General features: G+C 47.9%; 1 protein-coding gene across 2 annotated transcripts in view; it reads left to right on the top strand.

Moving 5' to 3' along the window:
* The first annotated feature begins 1,362 nt into the window (after positions 1-1,362).
* The window catches only part of WWC1 (WW and C2 domain containing 1), a 74,605-nt gene continuing 59,709 nt past the window's right edge, over positions 1,363-16,258 (top strand). The window contains exon 1 of one of the 2 annotated variants that reach the window (XM_075056615.1): positions 1,363-1,750. In XM_075056615.1, coding sequence (XP_074912716.1) covers positions 1,603-1,750 — 148 coding nt within the window. In that variant the 5' untranslated portion in view covers positions 1,363-1,602. The remainder of the gene's footprint in view (positions 1,751-16,258) is intronic. The other variant, XM_075056614.1, reaches the window with a different exon arrangement.

Here is a 16,258-nt window from a genome sequence, read left to right on the forward strand (position 1 = left end):
AGCCAACTGCTACTGCATTCTGCTTTGGCCTCCGGAGAATTAGCAGTTCTGACTCCCAGCAGGTTGTCAGAAAGCCTGAAAGAAGTTATCTTACCCTCAAAATCTGGCAGAAAAATGAGATGTTATTTCTATTGTCTTTCTTGCTTTTACTTTTCCTCTCCGGCCCTTTGGGGCTCCCCTCTTCCCATCCTCCAGTTTCCTTTTCCACCCCTGCGCTTGGCAGGGTTCCCCACTCCATTCTGCTCTTTCAATAGCTGGAGCTCTACAAAACTTCTCGCTTTCCCCCCACCCTTGATGGTAGGAAACCAGCGTTGGCTGGTGCTCCCTGGGGAAAACGCTACCTCATACAAGACTCCCCTCATTGCCACGCCGCGTAGGTCGCCCGCCTCAGCTCGTGGCCCGGTCGCATGCCGTTGCGTGAGCTTTTATTGGGACATTTTGCCATGGGCGGTCTGTTCCAAGCCCAAATTACTGAAATCTGGGGACAGAGGACTGGGGAGGGCACGTCCTCGTAGCTCCCTCCATCCCGCACTGCTGCTCGGGGACTGGCCGCAGCCGCCGTGGAAGGGGTGCCGCGCCCCGCAGCGTGGACACCGCCACCCACCCGCCGGCTTACGGGGTGGTACCTGGGACTGTCTCGTGCTTATTTTTAGGACCCTGCCTTCTGGCGACGGTCTTACCGCACCTACACAGCCGGCCGCGAAGGGCTTTCGCTCTCGAAGCCGCAGGAGTGGGAAACTCTCCACCGCCACCCGCGCCGAGACCCGCGTGGGCAGCTCCGTCGGTTGTTCGGGGCCCGGCGGCGGCCGCCCCAGCGGGGAGCCCAGCGGGGCGGCGGGAGGCCCAGCCCTGCCGGGGGGCCAGCCGCGGCCCGGGGACACCCCACGGCCCGAGGGACGTCCCCCAGGCCGGGGAAGAGCTTCCGCGCTTGTCCCCGCGAGGGCCAGCACCCCTCCGCGGGGGGCACCGAGCGGACCCCGAGCCGCGTTTTCGGCCATCGGGGCGGCAACCGCCACCCGCCACCGCCCGGGCTTCTCCTCAGAGGGGCCGCCCCGCCCCGCCCCGCCGGCCGCGCGGGCACCGGCACCCGCCGCAGGTGCCCCCCGCTCCCCGCCGGCAGGGGGCGCCCTGGTGCGCGCGGCGGCGGGGCGGGGCGGGGCCTTTCAGAACCGGCATCCCCCGCCCGGGGCGCCGCGGGTGGGCGGGGCGGAGCCGCCCCGGGACTCGCCGGGCCGCCGCCGCTTGGCGGAGCAGGAAATGGAGGCGTGAGGGGCCGGGCGGGCCGCGGCTTCCCGCGCCGCAGGGCTGACCGTGGGCTCGCCCGCCGCCCTCCCCGGACCGCCCCCGCCGCGCCGCGGTGCGGGGCCGGGCGCCTCGGCCCGGCCCGGCCCGCCTCGGCCGGCTCCGCGCCCCGCCTCCGCCGCGGGGCCGGCATGTGAGGCTGCCCGGCGGCGGCGCCTCCCTGCGCGGCTGGGCCGGTGCGGCCCCCGCACCGCTCCTCGCCGCCCGCGGGAGGGGAGGCCCGGCCCGGCCCGGCCCTGCCCCGGAGCCGCCCCCCCCCCCCCCTCCCCGCCGCCGTCCCGTCCCGGAGCGGAGCGGTGGATGGGGCAGCGCGGCCGTTGGTGGGGACGATGCCGCGGAAGGAGCTGCCGCTGCCCGAGGGCTGGGAGGAGGCGCGGGACTACGACGGGAAGGTGTACTACATCGACCACGGCAGCCGCACCACCAGCTGGGTCGACCCCCGCGACAGGTGGGCGGCGGCGGCGGCGGGGCCGGGGGGGGGGGGGGTCGGGCAGGGAGGGGGGCGCCGCTCCGGGTCCCTCTTCTCCCCTTCCCGGGGGGGACCTGCGGGCGGCCGGTGTGGCTCCTCGGAGCGTCCTCTCATCGCTCCCAAGTTGCCCGGTCGGTACCTGCTGCCGGCCGGGCGGGCTCCGGTTTGGCTCCGCGGGAGGGCAGGGCAGGGAAGGGACAGGACGGTCGCTTCGTTACCCGCGGCCCCGGCAGGGCGCCGGGCGCCTGCCTGCCGCTCGGGAGGCGAGGGATGGCGGGAGGTCGGCGAGTTTCGCGGCGGCTGTTTTGTCCTCTCGTTGCGACCCGCCGCCTCCCCCGTCTCCAGACATCTTGCGGACCTGCGTTGCCCGCAGGGCGTGAGTGTAGGGCAGCCGGCACCGGCGCTGCCACCCGAACCGCGGCGGGGGTGGGGAGCCCGCCTGCTTCCCCCCCCCCGAGCAGCGGCGGCCCGGTGGGGCCGGGGGGGCTGGCAGCGCAGGGTCGGAGGGGCGCCGGTGGGTCCTATCCTGCGTCGCGGCCCGCCTCTGCAGGCAGCGCTGCGGCCTCGGCGAGCGTGGCGACCACGGAGGTCGCTGACTTCGGGGTGTGTTTCTGATTGCCCCGGTCTGCCTCCCGCTTCCCAGCGGTCTCCTCTCGCTCCTGCTTGCCCCGAGGAGCTCTTTCCCTGTGTTGCTCGCTTTAAGAGAAACAGGGAAGAGTCCACTGTCAAGACACGAGTGATTTTCTAAGCGGTGTTCTGTCCTAGCGCGTTCTAGTTCTGTGCTTGAGGCAGCTATGGTAAGCCAGTGTACGGTAGCTGGAGCGTGCGGGAGGCTCAACTACTTCTGTTGAAATCAGAAGTTTCTAAATTTCACACGTAATGCTCTGTTAGCTGAAGTTCCCAGACACAGCAACTCAAAAATCCATCTTGATGAGCTGGAAGTTCCAACCGTCTGAATGTGCGGTTTGTCGTTGATAAATTTTATGCACTTCCCCCATCTGACAGTGAGTGTTCTCCTTGTTCTGGGGCACCTAGTGTAATTCCTGAATTTGTTTTCCTTTCTTCCCCTTGCCCCAGCAATAAGTCCCCTGAAGGGGCTTCCGTTGTTGGTGGGATGTCAGTACTTTGCCTTCTCTCCAGTTCTACTTAGATGTTTTTTGTTAAGCATGAAAGTGAATGATTGTCCCATTTTACAAGACTTCAAGGAGTGTTCTGCATTCCAGGAATAATCCTTCTGTGTACTGTACACAAATGTAACCTGCTGCCAGCCAGGAGTTTGGAACTCATTTTGGGGCTTCTGGTTCAGCAGTGTGGTTGAGAAGGGCTAGTAACACAGCAGTTTCAAGATGTGTTTTTTAATAAAAGTCAATACAAGATTAAATTAGGAACGCTTTCCTGGCATCTTTATTTTGTTACAGAGAACGAAGACAAGTGAAAAATCTAATAGGCCTAATACTGGCTTATAAAAATTCTCATATGTCCTGGGTTAGTGACTCAAAAATGACAGAAGTTACTAAATGGGTGCCTTCTTTATGCATGTGTACTGAGCTGTCGCAGAACCATTACCTACTCACCGCTGTTAGAGGAGGATATTCAAACACATACTGATAACTTGTATCACATGCCATATTTGTCGTGCACATAGAAATACACCTGAATATACACGGCCCTGACAAGCTTTGCATCTGATTCATCTTCCAGTAGCACTACCAAGAAAACAAGCTGCCTTGGACACTCCCCCTGAAAATCCTCAAGGTTTTGAAGGGTTTATTGGTCCAACACTAGAACAAATATGTGACATGACACTTAACCCATCACCTGGGGGACCACGTGCTTGTATGGTTTGGAACCCTGCTCTGACACACAGGGAAGAAGTTTCTTTTCTAACTAATTAACACTGTCTGTGAAAACTAGCTGATGGGGAATTTCTGATCGCCTTGTCATAAGATAACTACTCTCTGTGGTAGTGAACTTGATTTGCACACAGATCCTTGAGCTTTATCAGTGTATTTTATGTTTGAATATTTGTAAGTGTGGCTTTTTACAAGTCATCTTCAACATTGCTGCAGCTGAGAGGTTGGTTTGTGTATTTGCTACAGTTCCTTCTGTGTGCTGTGCTTACACATGCTGTCTTTTACCCAGCGAGAAGCAATAGTTATTAGGAAACATGGCTGTAAAATTGCAAGTTTGAGGGATGTGGATGAAGATGTATGTGTTGGGGCAACCCAGTTGCTTGTCAGTGGGACTGTACCTTTGTAATACCTGATCAGTTTATTCAGGGAGCAACAACTGGTAGCTAAAGATAGGACGCACAGGTTTTTAAACCTTTCCTAAATCTTTCATTCTAGCTTAATTTAGTGGAAATAAACACGAGCAGGGATACCATCTAGCTTCAGGGCATGGGCTTGCCCATTGTTTTTGTGACAACAGTTGGTGTCAGGTTTATAGTCGTGCTGAGGTTGGTTTAATAGGCTGCTAGGGAAGCAGGCCTGGCTGTGGGCGCACAGGGGGGTGTCAGGAGCAGGGAAGGGGAGGCAGGGGCTGTAAGGTGGGACCTCAGAGGGCGTTGGACTGTACGAAATCAAAAGCTGGGCTGGTGGTTTTCCAGCTCTCGTGTAACGCATGACACCAGTCCTGCAGATGGGCTATTGCTGAGAGAGGCCATTAGACTTTGCCAGTACGAAGTCCCTGGCACCTGGTGACATCGCATTCCCCTGTAAAGCTGACTTGAGTGATGCTCAGATGCCTCAAATCTTGACTGAAGCAACTGCACGTCAGAGCGCTTCTACATTGTACTTTTTAAGGGTATACTAGACTTCAGGGCAGTCCTGGGAAGCCTGTGGGTGTTAGAACATTTGGGGAAATCATCTAAGGTTAAATAATCTGAAGAATATTGTGACTTAACCATTACTGTACCTGTGGTATGGTGTAACAGAAAAGAAGCAAGGTACCTTATAAGCAAGAATTTCGGGTAAAAAAAGCTGTAAGGCAGTTCTAGTGACCAGGTGGGAAAAAAACCACAACCCTCCTGAGTTTTTCCTTGTGTAAAAGGAAGCTCATGTAGCTCACTTTTTTATAGATCTGTCTAAAATTAGATAATTCAGGACTTGGATACAGTGTAATGGGAGATCAAACCTCACTGAGCTAGGGGAAGAAGAAATTTGTCATTGCTAGTTTTAAAAGCAAGCATGATCTTTCAGGTATGCACCAGTACATACCATTTGGTAAAACATACCAGAGAGTTGTCCCGGTTGCTTGCTTTAACACAGAGGGTGCATCTGCGCTGTAAGCTGCTATGCTGATGACCAAACAGAAAATAAGAATGGTGTCTCAAAACATTAGCACCAGCTGCTGCCTGTTCTTAAACATCAGTGTGAATCAGGAATTGCACCAACAGTGCTCCGAATGAGGTTTCTGCTTTCATCAGACGTGAGGGTTAGAGGTGGGTATCTGGGTTGTGGTGGGTGTGCTGTCCTTGGGTGTTTTACACCAGGTTTAGGGGAACCTCTGCTCTCTCTCAAACCATCTTGGAAGAAGATAGTTTTCTTCACTTCTCTTTGCCTTCCAACCCAGAAGCTTCCTGATTGCACTGAGGATTTGGAAATGCCTGATAACCTGTTCCACTCTCCAGTATTTGTGTTCTTGTACTCTTCCTACTGGCATGGTGGTGTAAGCAGTTTTTTCTAGGTTATTTTAGATGGAGCTGGTTGAACTTCTCATTTTACCCCAATCACTGGCCTCCTGTTGAGAGTGAAAGCTAGTGAAACAGGAGTACTTCTAGCTTCACTTTGGTGAAGCTACTTAACAGCAGCAGATGTTTTCAGTTTTGGGAGGCAGCAGTGCCTCAGTTGATAGTCCTTCATTTCTTGAAGGCTGTTATTGGTGTAAAGGGTTGGAGACATTTGCTGTATGAAAGCCCAGATTCTGCAGTTGCTCCCTGAAATCCCTTCCTACTCCATATGGAGGTTTTTCCAGTCTGAACCTCCAAAGTAGAGCTGTGGTAAAGAGAATTAAGGAAGAGATTTGCCAAGGTTCAGGGCCAATATGTGCCAATGTATCTGTTGTCACGTGTAGAAGACCATGTGCATTTAAAATAGTTAGGGCCACCTATTTATTTGGGAAGATTCAGGTTTGCTGATCCTGAGGATCTTACTGAAGAAAAGCTAGGCATGTCATATAGAGAGCACAATCATCTAGCCATGCCCCTCTAGGTCTGCCTTCTAGACTTGATGTGAAATACTGCAGAGTATTTTCTCTCCTCTGCATTTTTCTCATCTCGAAGTTTTTCATCCCCAGTCTGCTCTGCACACTTTGTCTCCAAACTTCCTGTATTAAAGATTTAGAAATGTGAACATCATGCTATAAGTTGATATGTAGCTGTCCACTACTTGGATTATTTGCCTACAGCATAATTACAGTCACTGGAATAAAGCTAAATATAGCTAACTTAAATGTGGGAGTTCTCCAGAATAAAAGGGCTAGAAGAAGGGAGGGCAATGAAAAGCAGCAAGAATAAAAAGAGCTGTGCTTTTCTGTAGATGAAAATCAGTAAGCATAAAGAGAAGACAGAAAAATTCTCAAAGATGGAGCATTTCCCTAGGTTTTTCTTCATCACTGGCAGCAGTGTAGGTCATGCAGCTGAAGGCTGCTAGTTTGATGCCTGCTCTTGCCTTTCTTTACTGACAGCTAGCCAAACACCCTGTCATATGTATGTGAATCTGCTGCTTTCTCATGTTTACGTTCCCCGAAATAGCTGATTGTTTTATAAAGAACAGGCAGTTCAGTGTGTGCCCATAAAGCTGTTGATAACCATTTTCCATGGGTACAGAAGTGAGTGACAGAAATGCAGTCTTCATAGTCATCTAAGTGCCATCTCTGGGAACAGGTGGCTTCATGTGTAGGACTTGTGCTGTTCTTATATTTTTTTTTTCCACAGTAAATGAAAATTAATTGGTTTATATAAGTGCTAATATATAGGGAGACAAGGACAGCAGGTAAGATTATGGTGACACTTGAAATTTTTTTAATTTATTAATATCAAGAGTCTTCCAAGATGAATTAACTCAGGCTGCACCCTGTAATTGGAAAAAGTGGATTGGAGCTGAAATAATCAGACCTCTTCAGTTATGAAAAATCAAACTTTGTTGTTTTGTTGCTGGGTTGTTTTTTTTCTTCCCCGAAACTCCCCAGACAAACTCTGTGGTAGGATGTATCGATCGTTTTGGAGACTGCAGGGACTGCCTTCAGAGCCAGTGTGCTTCCTCACTTGTGTAAACTCACTTTAAATTGGGGAGGGTAGCTGGAAACAACAGGTACCATGCTTTTTAACAAGGGCATCGCTGCTAAAGGTGTGGTACGCACACGTGTGTAGTGACAGCGGATGTTGGCAGTGACTTTAGAACTACTAAAAGCATTATTTTATCTTCCCTATGGAATGTGAAAAAAATGAAAAATGTGAAGCTTTGTTCAGCTCAGCAGCTTTTTAATGCATCTTGGGGAATTCTGAGTCTTAAAAGATCAGAATTGCTTTTGAAGGAATCTCTGTAAATCACATTGTTTAGAAATATGTAGGTTGAGCTTCATCTTCTGCTCTGGCAAGGTCATCTTGCTCACAAGATCAGTCTTTTAATTTTGCCTCAAAGACTGATGGCTTGTGAAGTTAGTGACACCACCACAGACTGGAAACTTACTTGGCAAGGGGATCAACAATTTCATCCCTATGTAGGTCATGTATTTTCATACTGAAGTAGTTATCTTGATCTCCATCCAGTGGAATGGCCAGAAATTGGCTAGTAAACCTCAGACAGTGTGGATATGGCAGGTGAGAGCTGGCTGCCATGTGGGTCACCTGGGGCAGGTGCTCAGTGGTGTTGCTGATGGGGGACCTTAAGCGGCTGCTGCTGCCAGAGTAAAATTCCGTATCAGTGCAGGGAGAGAGGTCCAGAAGCTGGTCTGGCTGAAATTTACAGAAACAGTTGATCCCGGTTGTGTATGCTTACGCATAAAAGTTGGGATGGCGCGGCTGGGGCTGAGCTGGAGGCTAGGAGGTGTGGGAGTGGGGCTGGCTCCGGTGGCAACCCGGGAATGCTGCTGAGGGTGCACTTGTGAAACTGTCCCCAGGCACTTGACATGGTCAGGCTCTCTGCCAGCCCAACCGAGTAGGTGTTCCCAGAGCTGGAGGTGCTTAGCTTTGCCCTGTGATTTCTGACCAAGTTTTACAGGGAGAGTGGATTTTCACTTGCTGGAGCCCAGGTGAAACCAGCAGTGGGGTAGAGCGTCTCCTAAATGTGTAATTCTTACTGCTGTCTTCATAGCTAACACAGTTATGGGAAGATGAGTTTGCAGCAAACTTTTCCATGTCTGAATCTGATTTAAATTCCTCTAGTTTGTGCCAGAAAATTTATTGGAAGACTTGTCCAAAAAAGTTTAACAAAATAACTTGTACATAAAGAAGTGATGTGTGCTAGGTGGCTGAGGGTGGTCCCGTCACTGGCCTGCCACACCGCCTTTTCAGACTGGGCTCTTATCTCAGTTACTGGAGGAATCTATTAGTAAATGATTGATTCATATTCTGTGCTCCTGAAGGTGACTGCGCACTGCCAAGGCTAGCCTTGCACTCTGCTCAGCATGCCGAGGAGCGTCACCGCCCCACACTGCGTTCCTGCACGCTTTATGGAGACTCTGCTGATCTTGCTGTCTGCCAGGATTGAAATGTTCTGGGCTTGACTTGATGCTCGGTTGTGTCAAGTACGGGAGAACTTCAAGTCTTTCTCAAAGAGAGGGAGAGACCATACAGCTGGCTTAGGAAAGCCTTGCTGATGTTCTCCCTGTGCAGGGGCTGGCTGCCTGAACCTGGTGGCCTTGAGTGCCCCACCAGCAGGGCAGTGTTAGCTGAAAAAAATAAATGAATAAAAGGGGGTGGCAGCAGTTAGGCAAAGTCAGGTGGAGGTATGTAGACTAGTGCTACTACATACAGATATATGACAGCTATGTAGATCGACCACTTCCTTGGAGAGAAATACTTTTTACGCTGGCTGGTTGCCATTTGTGAGACCTGTTTAGTAAGGTTATGTGCTTTGCTTGTGGTAATGAAGACTTAGTTTTAAGTGCTCAAATAAAACCCAGAGTTCTTGTTCACAGAGCCTAAGGTTACTGCTCCCCCCTCCCTTTTAAGCTACATGCATAGATAATTGGCTGAACAAACAACAGACAAAACTGCTCCCAATAGAATAATAACTGCTTTTCACTGCCACTCATCCAGTCAAGTGACATCTGGAAGACTCTCTGGATAGTCACAGGAGGTTTGGTGCGTAACAGGAAGATGCAAAGAAGCCAAATCCTACAGCTGTCAGTGTTCTCTGGTTTTTCATGCTTTTGGATGGGTTCTGCTGGCTTGGTTTGTTCTCTGTTTATACTGGTACTTACGGCTTCCACCCCAGCCACAATGTTCTGCAACATAAGTACCCAACACATTTAAAAAGCAGATGAATTGCTTTCTCAATCTTATAGAGGTGCTGTGGGGATTAATTAGTTTTGACAAAGTGCTTTCTGGCTGGGATGTCAAGCTGATGTTTCAGGACTAATGGTATTGTTCAATGAAACTATTTAGTTCTCCTCAAATGCCTAATCACTGTTTTAGAAGAATTTACTCTGTGGAGGAAACCTTTATTGATTTAAAGCACGCAATAAACAGTATTGATTTGCAAGAGGCAGTCATTCATATCTGCTCTATGCAGAGCTGAGATGTAAGGTGGTCACATAACTATTTTGAATCTCTTAAAATGTAAGTGAAACTATTGCTTAAATGACCCTGCAGCAACTTGCAAATTTCTCATTTGTGACTTAAACTGCCTTAATACTGCCTTGTACTCAGAACAAGGGCAGTCCCCTGCTAAGGAGAGGGCTCTCTGCTGTTTCACAATCCTACCACAGGGAGAATGGCCTGCAGAGTGGCCAAAATAATCTTCGGGACCCTTAGAGTAGCACAGGAAAATGTAGGTAGCCCAAAGCTGTCCTATAAAGCTGTGCTGTGGATAACTTTGCAGTTAATTTTGCTTGTGCCGGGCATCTGTGGCATCTGAGCCCGCTGAGCCTCTGCAGCTCCTAGAAGACGTGCTGGTGGCCCAGCTGCGCAGGCTGTCCCCTTGCCCATGCGGTCTCCAAGCCATCCAGTGCACGAATCCTGCGGCACGTCCTTCGAGGGGTTCGGGCAGGTTGGCCCCACGGGTTGGCAGCAGCAATCTGTTGGACCGTGGCACCTAACCCCTGAGCGAGTGGCAAGAGTCATCTCACTGACAGCTTCATCCTGGACACCTGAAGTTCTCATTGTTGGACTGTTTGAAAGATTGAGTATGGTTTTTAGCTGCTTATCCAAATTATCTCAAAGGGAATTTGGGTGGGGATGATAATGGAAAGTATTTGACTGTCACATGTGATGCAGCTCTGCAAATTATCCAGTCTGTTTCCTGTGAAGTATCTCGGGTTGGTGGCCTGTCTTGGGTGGTGCTGGGTCAGTCCGCCTGATTCAGGCTACGGAGAGGTTCGCGGGAACCCCTTTGGCAGGTGGAGTTTATCATACTCCGTTGGTAGAATTGGCTTGCTCTGCAGCTGCTGAAACGCAAGGCGGGAGGTGTGTGGGTGGGAGCAGGGAAGCAGGCAGCTCCCCAGGAATGGGGCAGCTCTTGCCCTGGCTGGCAGGGACTGGGCAGGCAGGTGAGGGTGGGCTCCTTGTTGCCGGCATTGCAGTGGTGCACCTGGGTGTTGCACAGTGCTCTCAAGGGGAAAACTCTGCTCACCTGAATGCTGCTTTCCCCGAGGGGAAATCTTCAGTCTTCCTACTGCCTGCTCCATAGGCGCCTGTGGTTCGCTACGGGTTTATTAGGATTTCTGAGGCAGCATGTGTGTGCTGTGTTTCTGCATTTTGTGTCACTGATGTAGGAGATGTGACAGTTCTACTGCAACAGTGCACACAGGGTAAGGTCCCTGCTCAATTAGCGGTGCTGCTCTAGTTTTTAACAGCTGTTAGATTGTTGCAGTGCTCTTTAGGTAGGCTTTTGCTGTTTAGACCTGACCTTTGTTCAGAACTGTGCCACTTCTGTTCCTTAGCATCTGATGTGACTTGGGTTCGGTATTCTGGTTGCTGCCTATGACTTGCTGTTTTGATGGGAAGAGAGGGGCTCAGCTAGCCAGAGACCTTCCTTCTTTGGAAGGTCTCTGCTGCTGCAGCAGCTTTTGTGTTCTTTTTAGGATTTTTCCAGATGCTCCCTATGACTAGTGGAGTGATGCTAATGATGCAGCTTCATTGACTGCTGTTGTTCTGAATGAGTTCCTGTATGGTAGGGATGAAAACTTTTCTCAGGGGAGAACTTGGTATGAAAAGGAAGTATTTTTAAAATAAAATGGTAAGGCTTATCTAAATTAGGATGACTTGTACTGTGTGTAGTGTTCCAAATGAGCTTTTCATATTGAATTGTGTTAAAAAAAAAAAAAAATCCTTAACATTTTTATATTGCAGAGTTTTGGCATAGTTAAACCTGAAATCAAGTCAGCACTTTGAGCAGACTTTTTTGTTGAAGCATGTATGTGGTGATGCTTGGGTGTATTTGATTAGTGATGTGTTAACCCTGCAGAGAATAAGGAGGTTAAACTCTTCTGTTCAATTTATTATTCAACATTTCTCAACATCTGACCTCTCTCCACTTCAGTTGTCAGTTCACCCACTTGTTTAGATTTTTCTGAAATTCCTTGAAGTTATCTCTACATCCAGCTAACCTAAATACCTTGTCAGCCATCAAGGCAGTAAGCCAGACTTGTAATTTGTCTTTTCTTATGTCACTAGTAAGTATTTCACACCACAAGATCTAAGCATCAAAGTTAAACAACCTGTTGCCTTGATGGGACACTGACTATTTAATTATTACGTGGACACATACATAGAAGGCTTTAGGCTGTTTAACAGCTAGTTCTCAAAAAGGAAGTTTTCCAATATTCTGGACATAGGCAGATTTGTCTGGTAAAGAGATCTCCTTACAGTCCTCAGTGAGTATCTGTCAGTTTTTAACCTATATATGTAGTAAAGTGAAATGTCATGACTGCTACCACATCCCATGGCTTTCTGTGGCACCAAGGTTTTGCAAGGTATCTTAGACTCCCTGCATTTCCTATTTTTTGCTTTTTAAATTTGAACACAGAAGTTTCCAGATTTAACTTAAATGCAGTCTGTCAAATATCAATGTGATATCTTTTCAGTTGAGATGGTCTGTAATTCTGAATAAAGGTAGATATACTGTCATATGTCATCTGTTAATTATTCATAGACTATTGTATGGCATTGCTAGGCATGCAACTGGCTCACTAGTAATTTAATTTAGTAGCCATCTGCCATCATAGTATTTGCTTGATACTAAGAGAAGCATAACCTGAATGTAAATACTTCCTTAAAGCACATGTTGTTCGCTTGCCTGATCTCTTGTAATCCTTGGGCACTACTCTCGCTTCCTTTTTAAGATTTCTTTTTAGGAAAAGAATATGTGGGCAGAAAGGGAGGGGTATGTGGCTGAGGAACCTGGCTTGGTCATTTGCAAAAGGGTTGCATGGATAAAAATCTCAGTTTGTAAAGAAAAATTTGCAACTGAACTGGTCACACAGAGTCCTCCACTCAGACTTGTTTTCACACATTCTTTGTAAATGCCACTCTTATCCCTAAAGCAAATGTTCTGTGTTGCATTTTCTCATCTTTATTCTCTATTTGTCTAGTAGTGTGTTGCTAATACCCCATAGTGCTTCCTGGTGTATTTTCTTGCTTCCTGGTGTATTTTCTGTCTGCTTCCCAGATACAGGCTCCTGCAGTTTTGGATGGTAGTTCTGACAAGTTGTGTTGCATCTTCAGTAGCTTAGATGGGTTGGTGGTCCTTTCTAGTGTGGTCTCTATGGGTTTTGAGTCAGGTGCTGTGGTGGTTCCTCTGTCCCTTTGGGAAAAGACCCCTCGATTATTGGGGGAGGACATGACTGCAGCTGAACATGCCGCAGTTCACAGCCCAGTTTAGACGTGTGAACAGACAGTGACTATTTGGGGGTGGGAGGACTTGGTCTTCTTTCAGGCCATGTCCCATCATGTCTCTTTGGCTGCTGCCAGAGCCCTTGTGTTCTCTACTGCAAGGCAGCAAGACGGGGGCTGGAACTCGAGGGCTGCTCCAGTTTTCTGAACAGAGCCAAGTGACACCAGGTCCTTGAAAGAGGAAGGCAGCTGGTGCAGTTAACTCCTTGGTGTGTAGGGTTTTGCTGTGTAGTAACAGAAATGAGAACAGTCCAAGTGGTAATTCACACCCGTAATCATTCTGCTTGGAAATCTGCTTGTGACACTTGCTTCTGATGGAGCGCTGCACGTTGGTAAGTGTTTCTTCACAATCAGATTTATTACAGAATAGATTTGCAGTGACAAAACCTAAATTAAATATTTTTAACAATTACCTTTAAAGGCATTATTGTTTGAATTACTTCCCTGGAGTAGTTGGGCAGATGTGTGGCAACACCTCTCTGAATGACCGTAGTGCCTCTCACTAAATATATTGTTGAATCCAGGCTGAAATGCTGCTTTGATCCGGCTGCTTTGTGACCAGCCTAGATACCTCATGAAAGGTGTAGGGGTTAATGGAGTTATGTCAGTATGAATTAAGGATTTTACAATAACAGTTTTATTATTTGTATTACTTCCTAGATGCTTATGGAGGGTTTATTTCTCTTTAGCTAGTGTCTTTGCAGTCAAAGGCAAGCCGTTGACCTGTCATTTCATGTGTTTGTGTTCCCAGCTCTGACGCTCAGAGCACTCCTTTTTCCAGTGATTGTTGCTTCTACTTTCTTTCTCACAAGCTGTATAACACTGTTGCTTGGTTCTCTTATGGCCATGCTTACAGGGTCTTTAAAGCTTTTCATAAAGTAAGCGTTTTGCCTGATGGGAGAAGGAGGTTTACAGAGTTTAAAAAAAAAAAAAAAAGGCAAGAAATACACTGTAGATAATAGATTCCAAAAATGCAAATTTGTTTAAGCAACTCCTTAAAAAGAAGGGAGGGAGGAAGGAATTGAAGATTAAAACCTGTGTTTATATACATGTAGAAGCTGGAGGCAAAGCAATCCATTCATAAATATACAATAGGATTTATGTCATGGTGAGAAGTGCTACATGCATATTCATGTGTAATTTGCAAATCCTTTAGCGATTAAACACTTTACACCAAACTCTAGAACTAAATAACCTTCTTGTTGAAATGAGATGTCCAAAGGCTCTAATGCTTCTCCAGTGGAGGGGAAAGGCTGGCTGGTGTAATAGATCTGATATTCTAATTTTCACTCTATTGAAAGATTTTTGGTGTGCTTTGGGCATTATTTTATTAGGATAATCAGTAAGTCTTGAACAAAACATGGGAAGCAGAGACTTGCAAGAAATATCATAAAGCTTATCATGCTAAGAAAAGCAAACAGACTTGGAAACTTGTTAGGGTGTTTTTCTCAACTGATTTTAATGTCAAATACCTTTGTCTAAACTTTTATATCCTGTAGGTAAGGAAGGAGGCAGATGAGTATTAGAGCTTGGAGTGCTGATGTCCAAAAGAAGTAGCCTTTGTACAAGTGAAGTGAATAGCCTTTAAAGGATGTAGCCTCAGTTCTTCATATAACACTAAAAGAATGAGTGTGAATGCACTGTTGCTGATGCTTTTGGTTTTCAAAAGCTTTAAAGTATTGTAGACAAACTATAGACCTTCCAACATCATGAACGGGGAAAAATACTGCTATAGAATAACTGTTTCCTGCAGCTTGGGTTGTTATGGCTGGTGAGTGCTCTGTGACAATGCAGTTTCTGGGTAGGCTGGGGCGATATGACTGGTTTATCTTGCCCTTCAGTCATCGGACTAAATGATACTGTCCAAACGGGACAGCAACTGACAGGCATCCTGCTGAAAAAAAGAGAGTTCAGCGTATGCCTCTAATACTACCCTGATAAGATAAGGTTGGGACTTGTCATGCGATTGTGTTATATGCTCTGTGCCTGCCCTCACCTTCCTCGGGATCCTTTCGCAGTTGGAAGTAGCAGGCCTGTGTCCTCTCTAGATTCATCAGCTGCTTTGCTTGTGCAGCAAACTGGTGGCCAGGTGGCATTGGATTTCTGTGATGGCAGGTGTTTCTGTATTGCTACAGTCAGTCATTAAAGAACCACATTTTTGGGGGGCTTAAAGTTCTGCTCAGTTCTTAAAACTGGACTGCATGTTCAGTTACATCAACTTAAATTCTCTGTTTGCCCTTTGGGAAAGCTGTGGTTTATTCTTGTATCTGGACCATTACAAAGTGTTGCTTACTGTGCTCTCTCCTGGTGTTCCTGATGGCTGATTTTGGAATTGCCCCTTTTTGTAGCTTTATGAGCCCTTTTTCCTTTGTACATCAGTTTTGTGTTGGGAAGAACATAAAGTACTTCCACGCTGGATGGGAAAAGCCAGCAAAGTTCTCGTGTTCTTTTCTCCCCATTGAGGTTAGTCCCTTTTTGAAAGCTGTGTTGTCTGATTTAGCTTTCCTGCTCCCGTTTTGTAACAGGCTGCTTCTGGGATGCTTTGATTCAACTGAACAAGAAAACAGGGCAGTGCACTCAATTCACCAAGGATGATATATGCATTTTTCTGCCTGGCACAGGTGTAACAAATTGCCCTTTTAGTCCTGTTTACTTGTTTTTCTCATTTGGTCACAGGTAGGTTCTGCTCCTTGGTGATCAGAGAAGAGCCCTGGATTCCCTATTCCTGTCTTGTGCTGTGATCAGGGAGGCATGTAGCAGAGGTGATGTCCCTGTGGTGTTTTGGGGGCTCTGCTCTACAAAGCTCTACTTTGGTTGATTTGAAATAGTGTTTCCAGGTAACTGTGAGAAGTTGTTGCTTTTGCAATGAGCACTGAGATTTTGTTATCGTCTGCCATGTCAGAGCATCAGTGTGTCTAAGCTGGTGGCTAGTCACATAAGGGGATGAAAATGCAGCTCTGGGTACTTGAAGAATATGAATTGATTTAGTTCCGTAGCAAGGACAAAATTGGGGTAAGCAAACCCAGTCCTCCTTAAACTGAGCCCTCGGTGGATGACTTCTTGGCTTTACATGGTGGACACTTCGCCCATCAAGCAGTTGAGGTGCAGACAGGGGAATGACTGATGTGTGAAGTATGATGTTTCTGATTACTGTGGGGCTGTATGAGCTGGTTTTATGCCAGTATTTCGTATTATATGTTAACGAGGAAAAATAGGAGGGATTAATTTACTAACAAACCTCACTTTTTAAAAGAGCACTGTTCAGGTAGAGGCTGGATGGGATGTGAATTTGATGCCCTCCCCTCCGCCCCATTTCAGTAGCCGTAAGTGATTGCCTCTGGATCCGTCATCTCAAAAGAGTGCAGTGAACCATTGCTTACAGTATTGTAATCACTTGTACATTTGCTGGTGGAAAAGGTACAAAGCTTTGC

This window comes from Buteo buteo, chromosome 24 (assembly GCF_964188355.1).
Source record: "Buteo buteo chromosome 24, bButBut1.hap1.1, whole genome shotgun sequence".
Classification (NCBI taxonomy): Eukaryota; Metazoa; Chordata; class Aves; order Accipitriformes; family Accipitridae; genus Buteo; species Buteo buteo.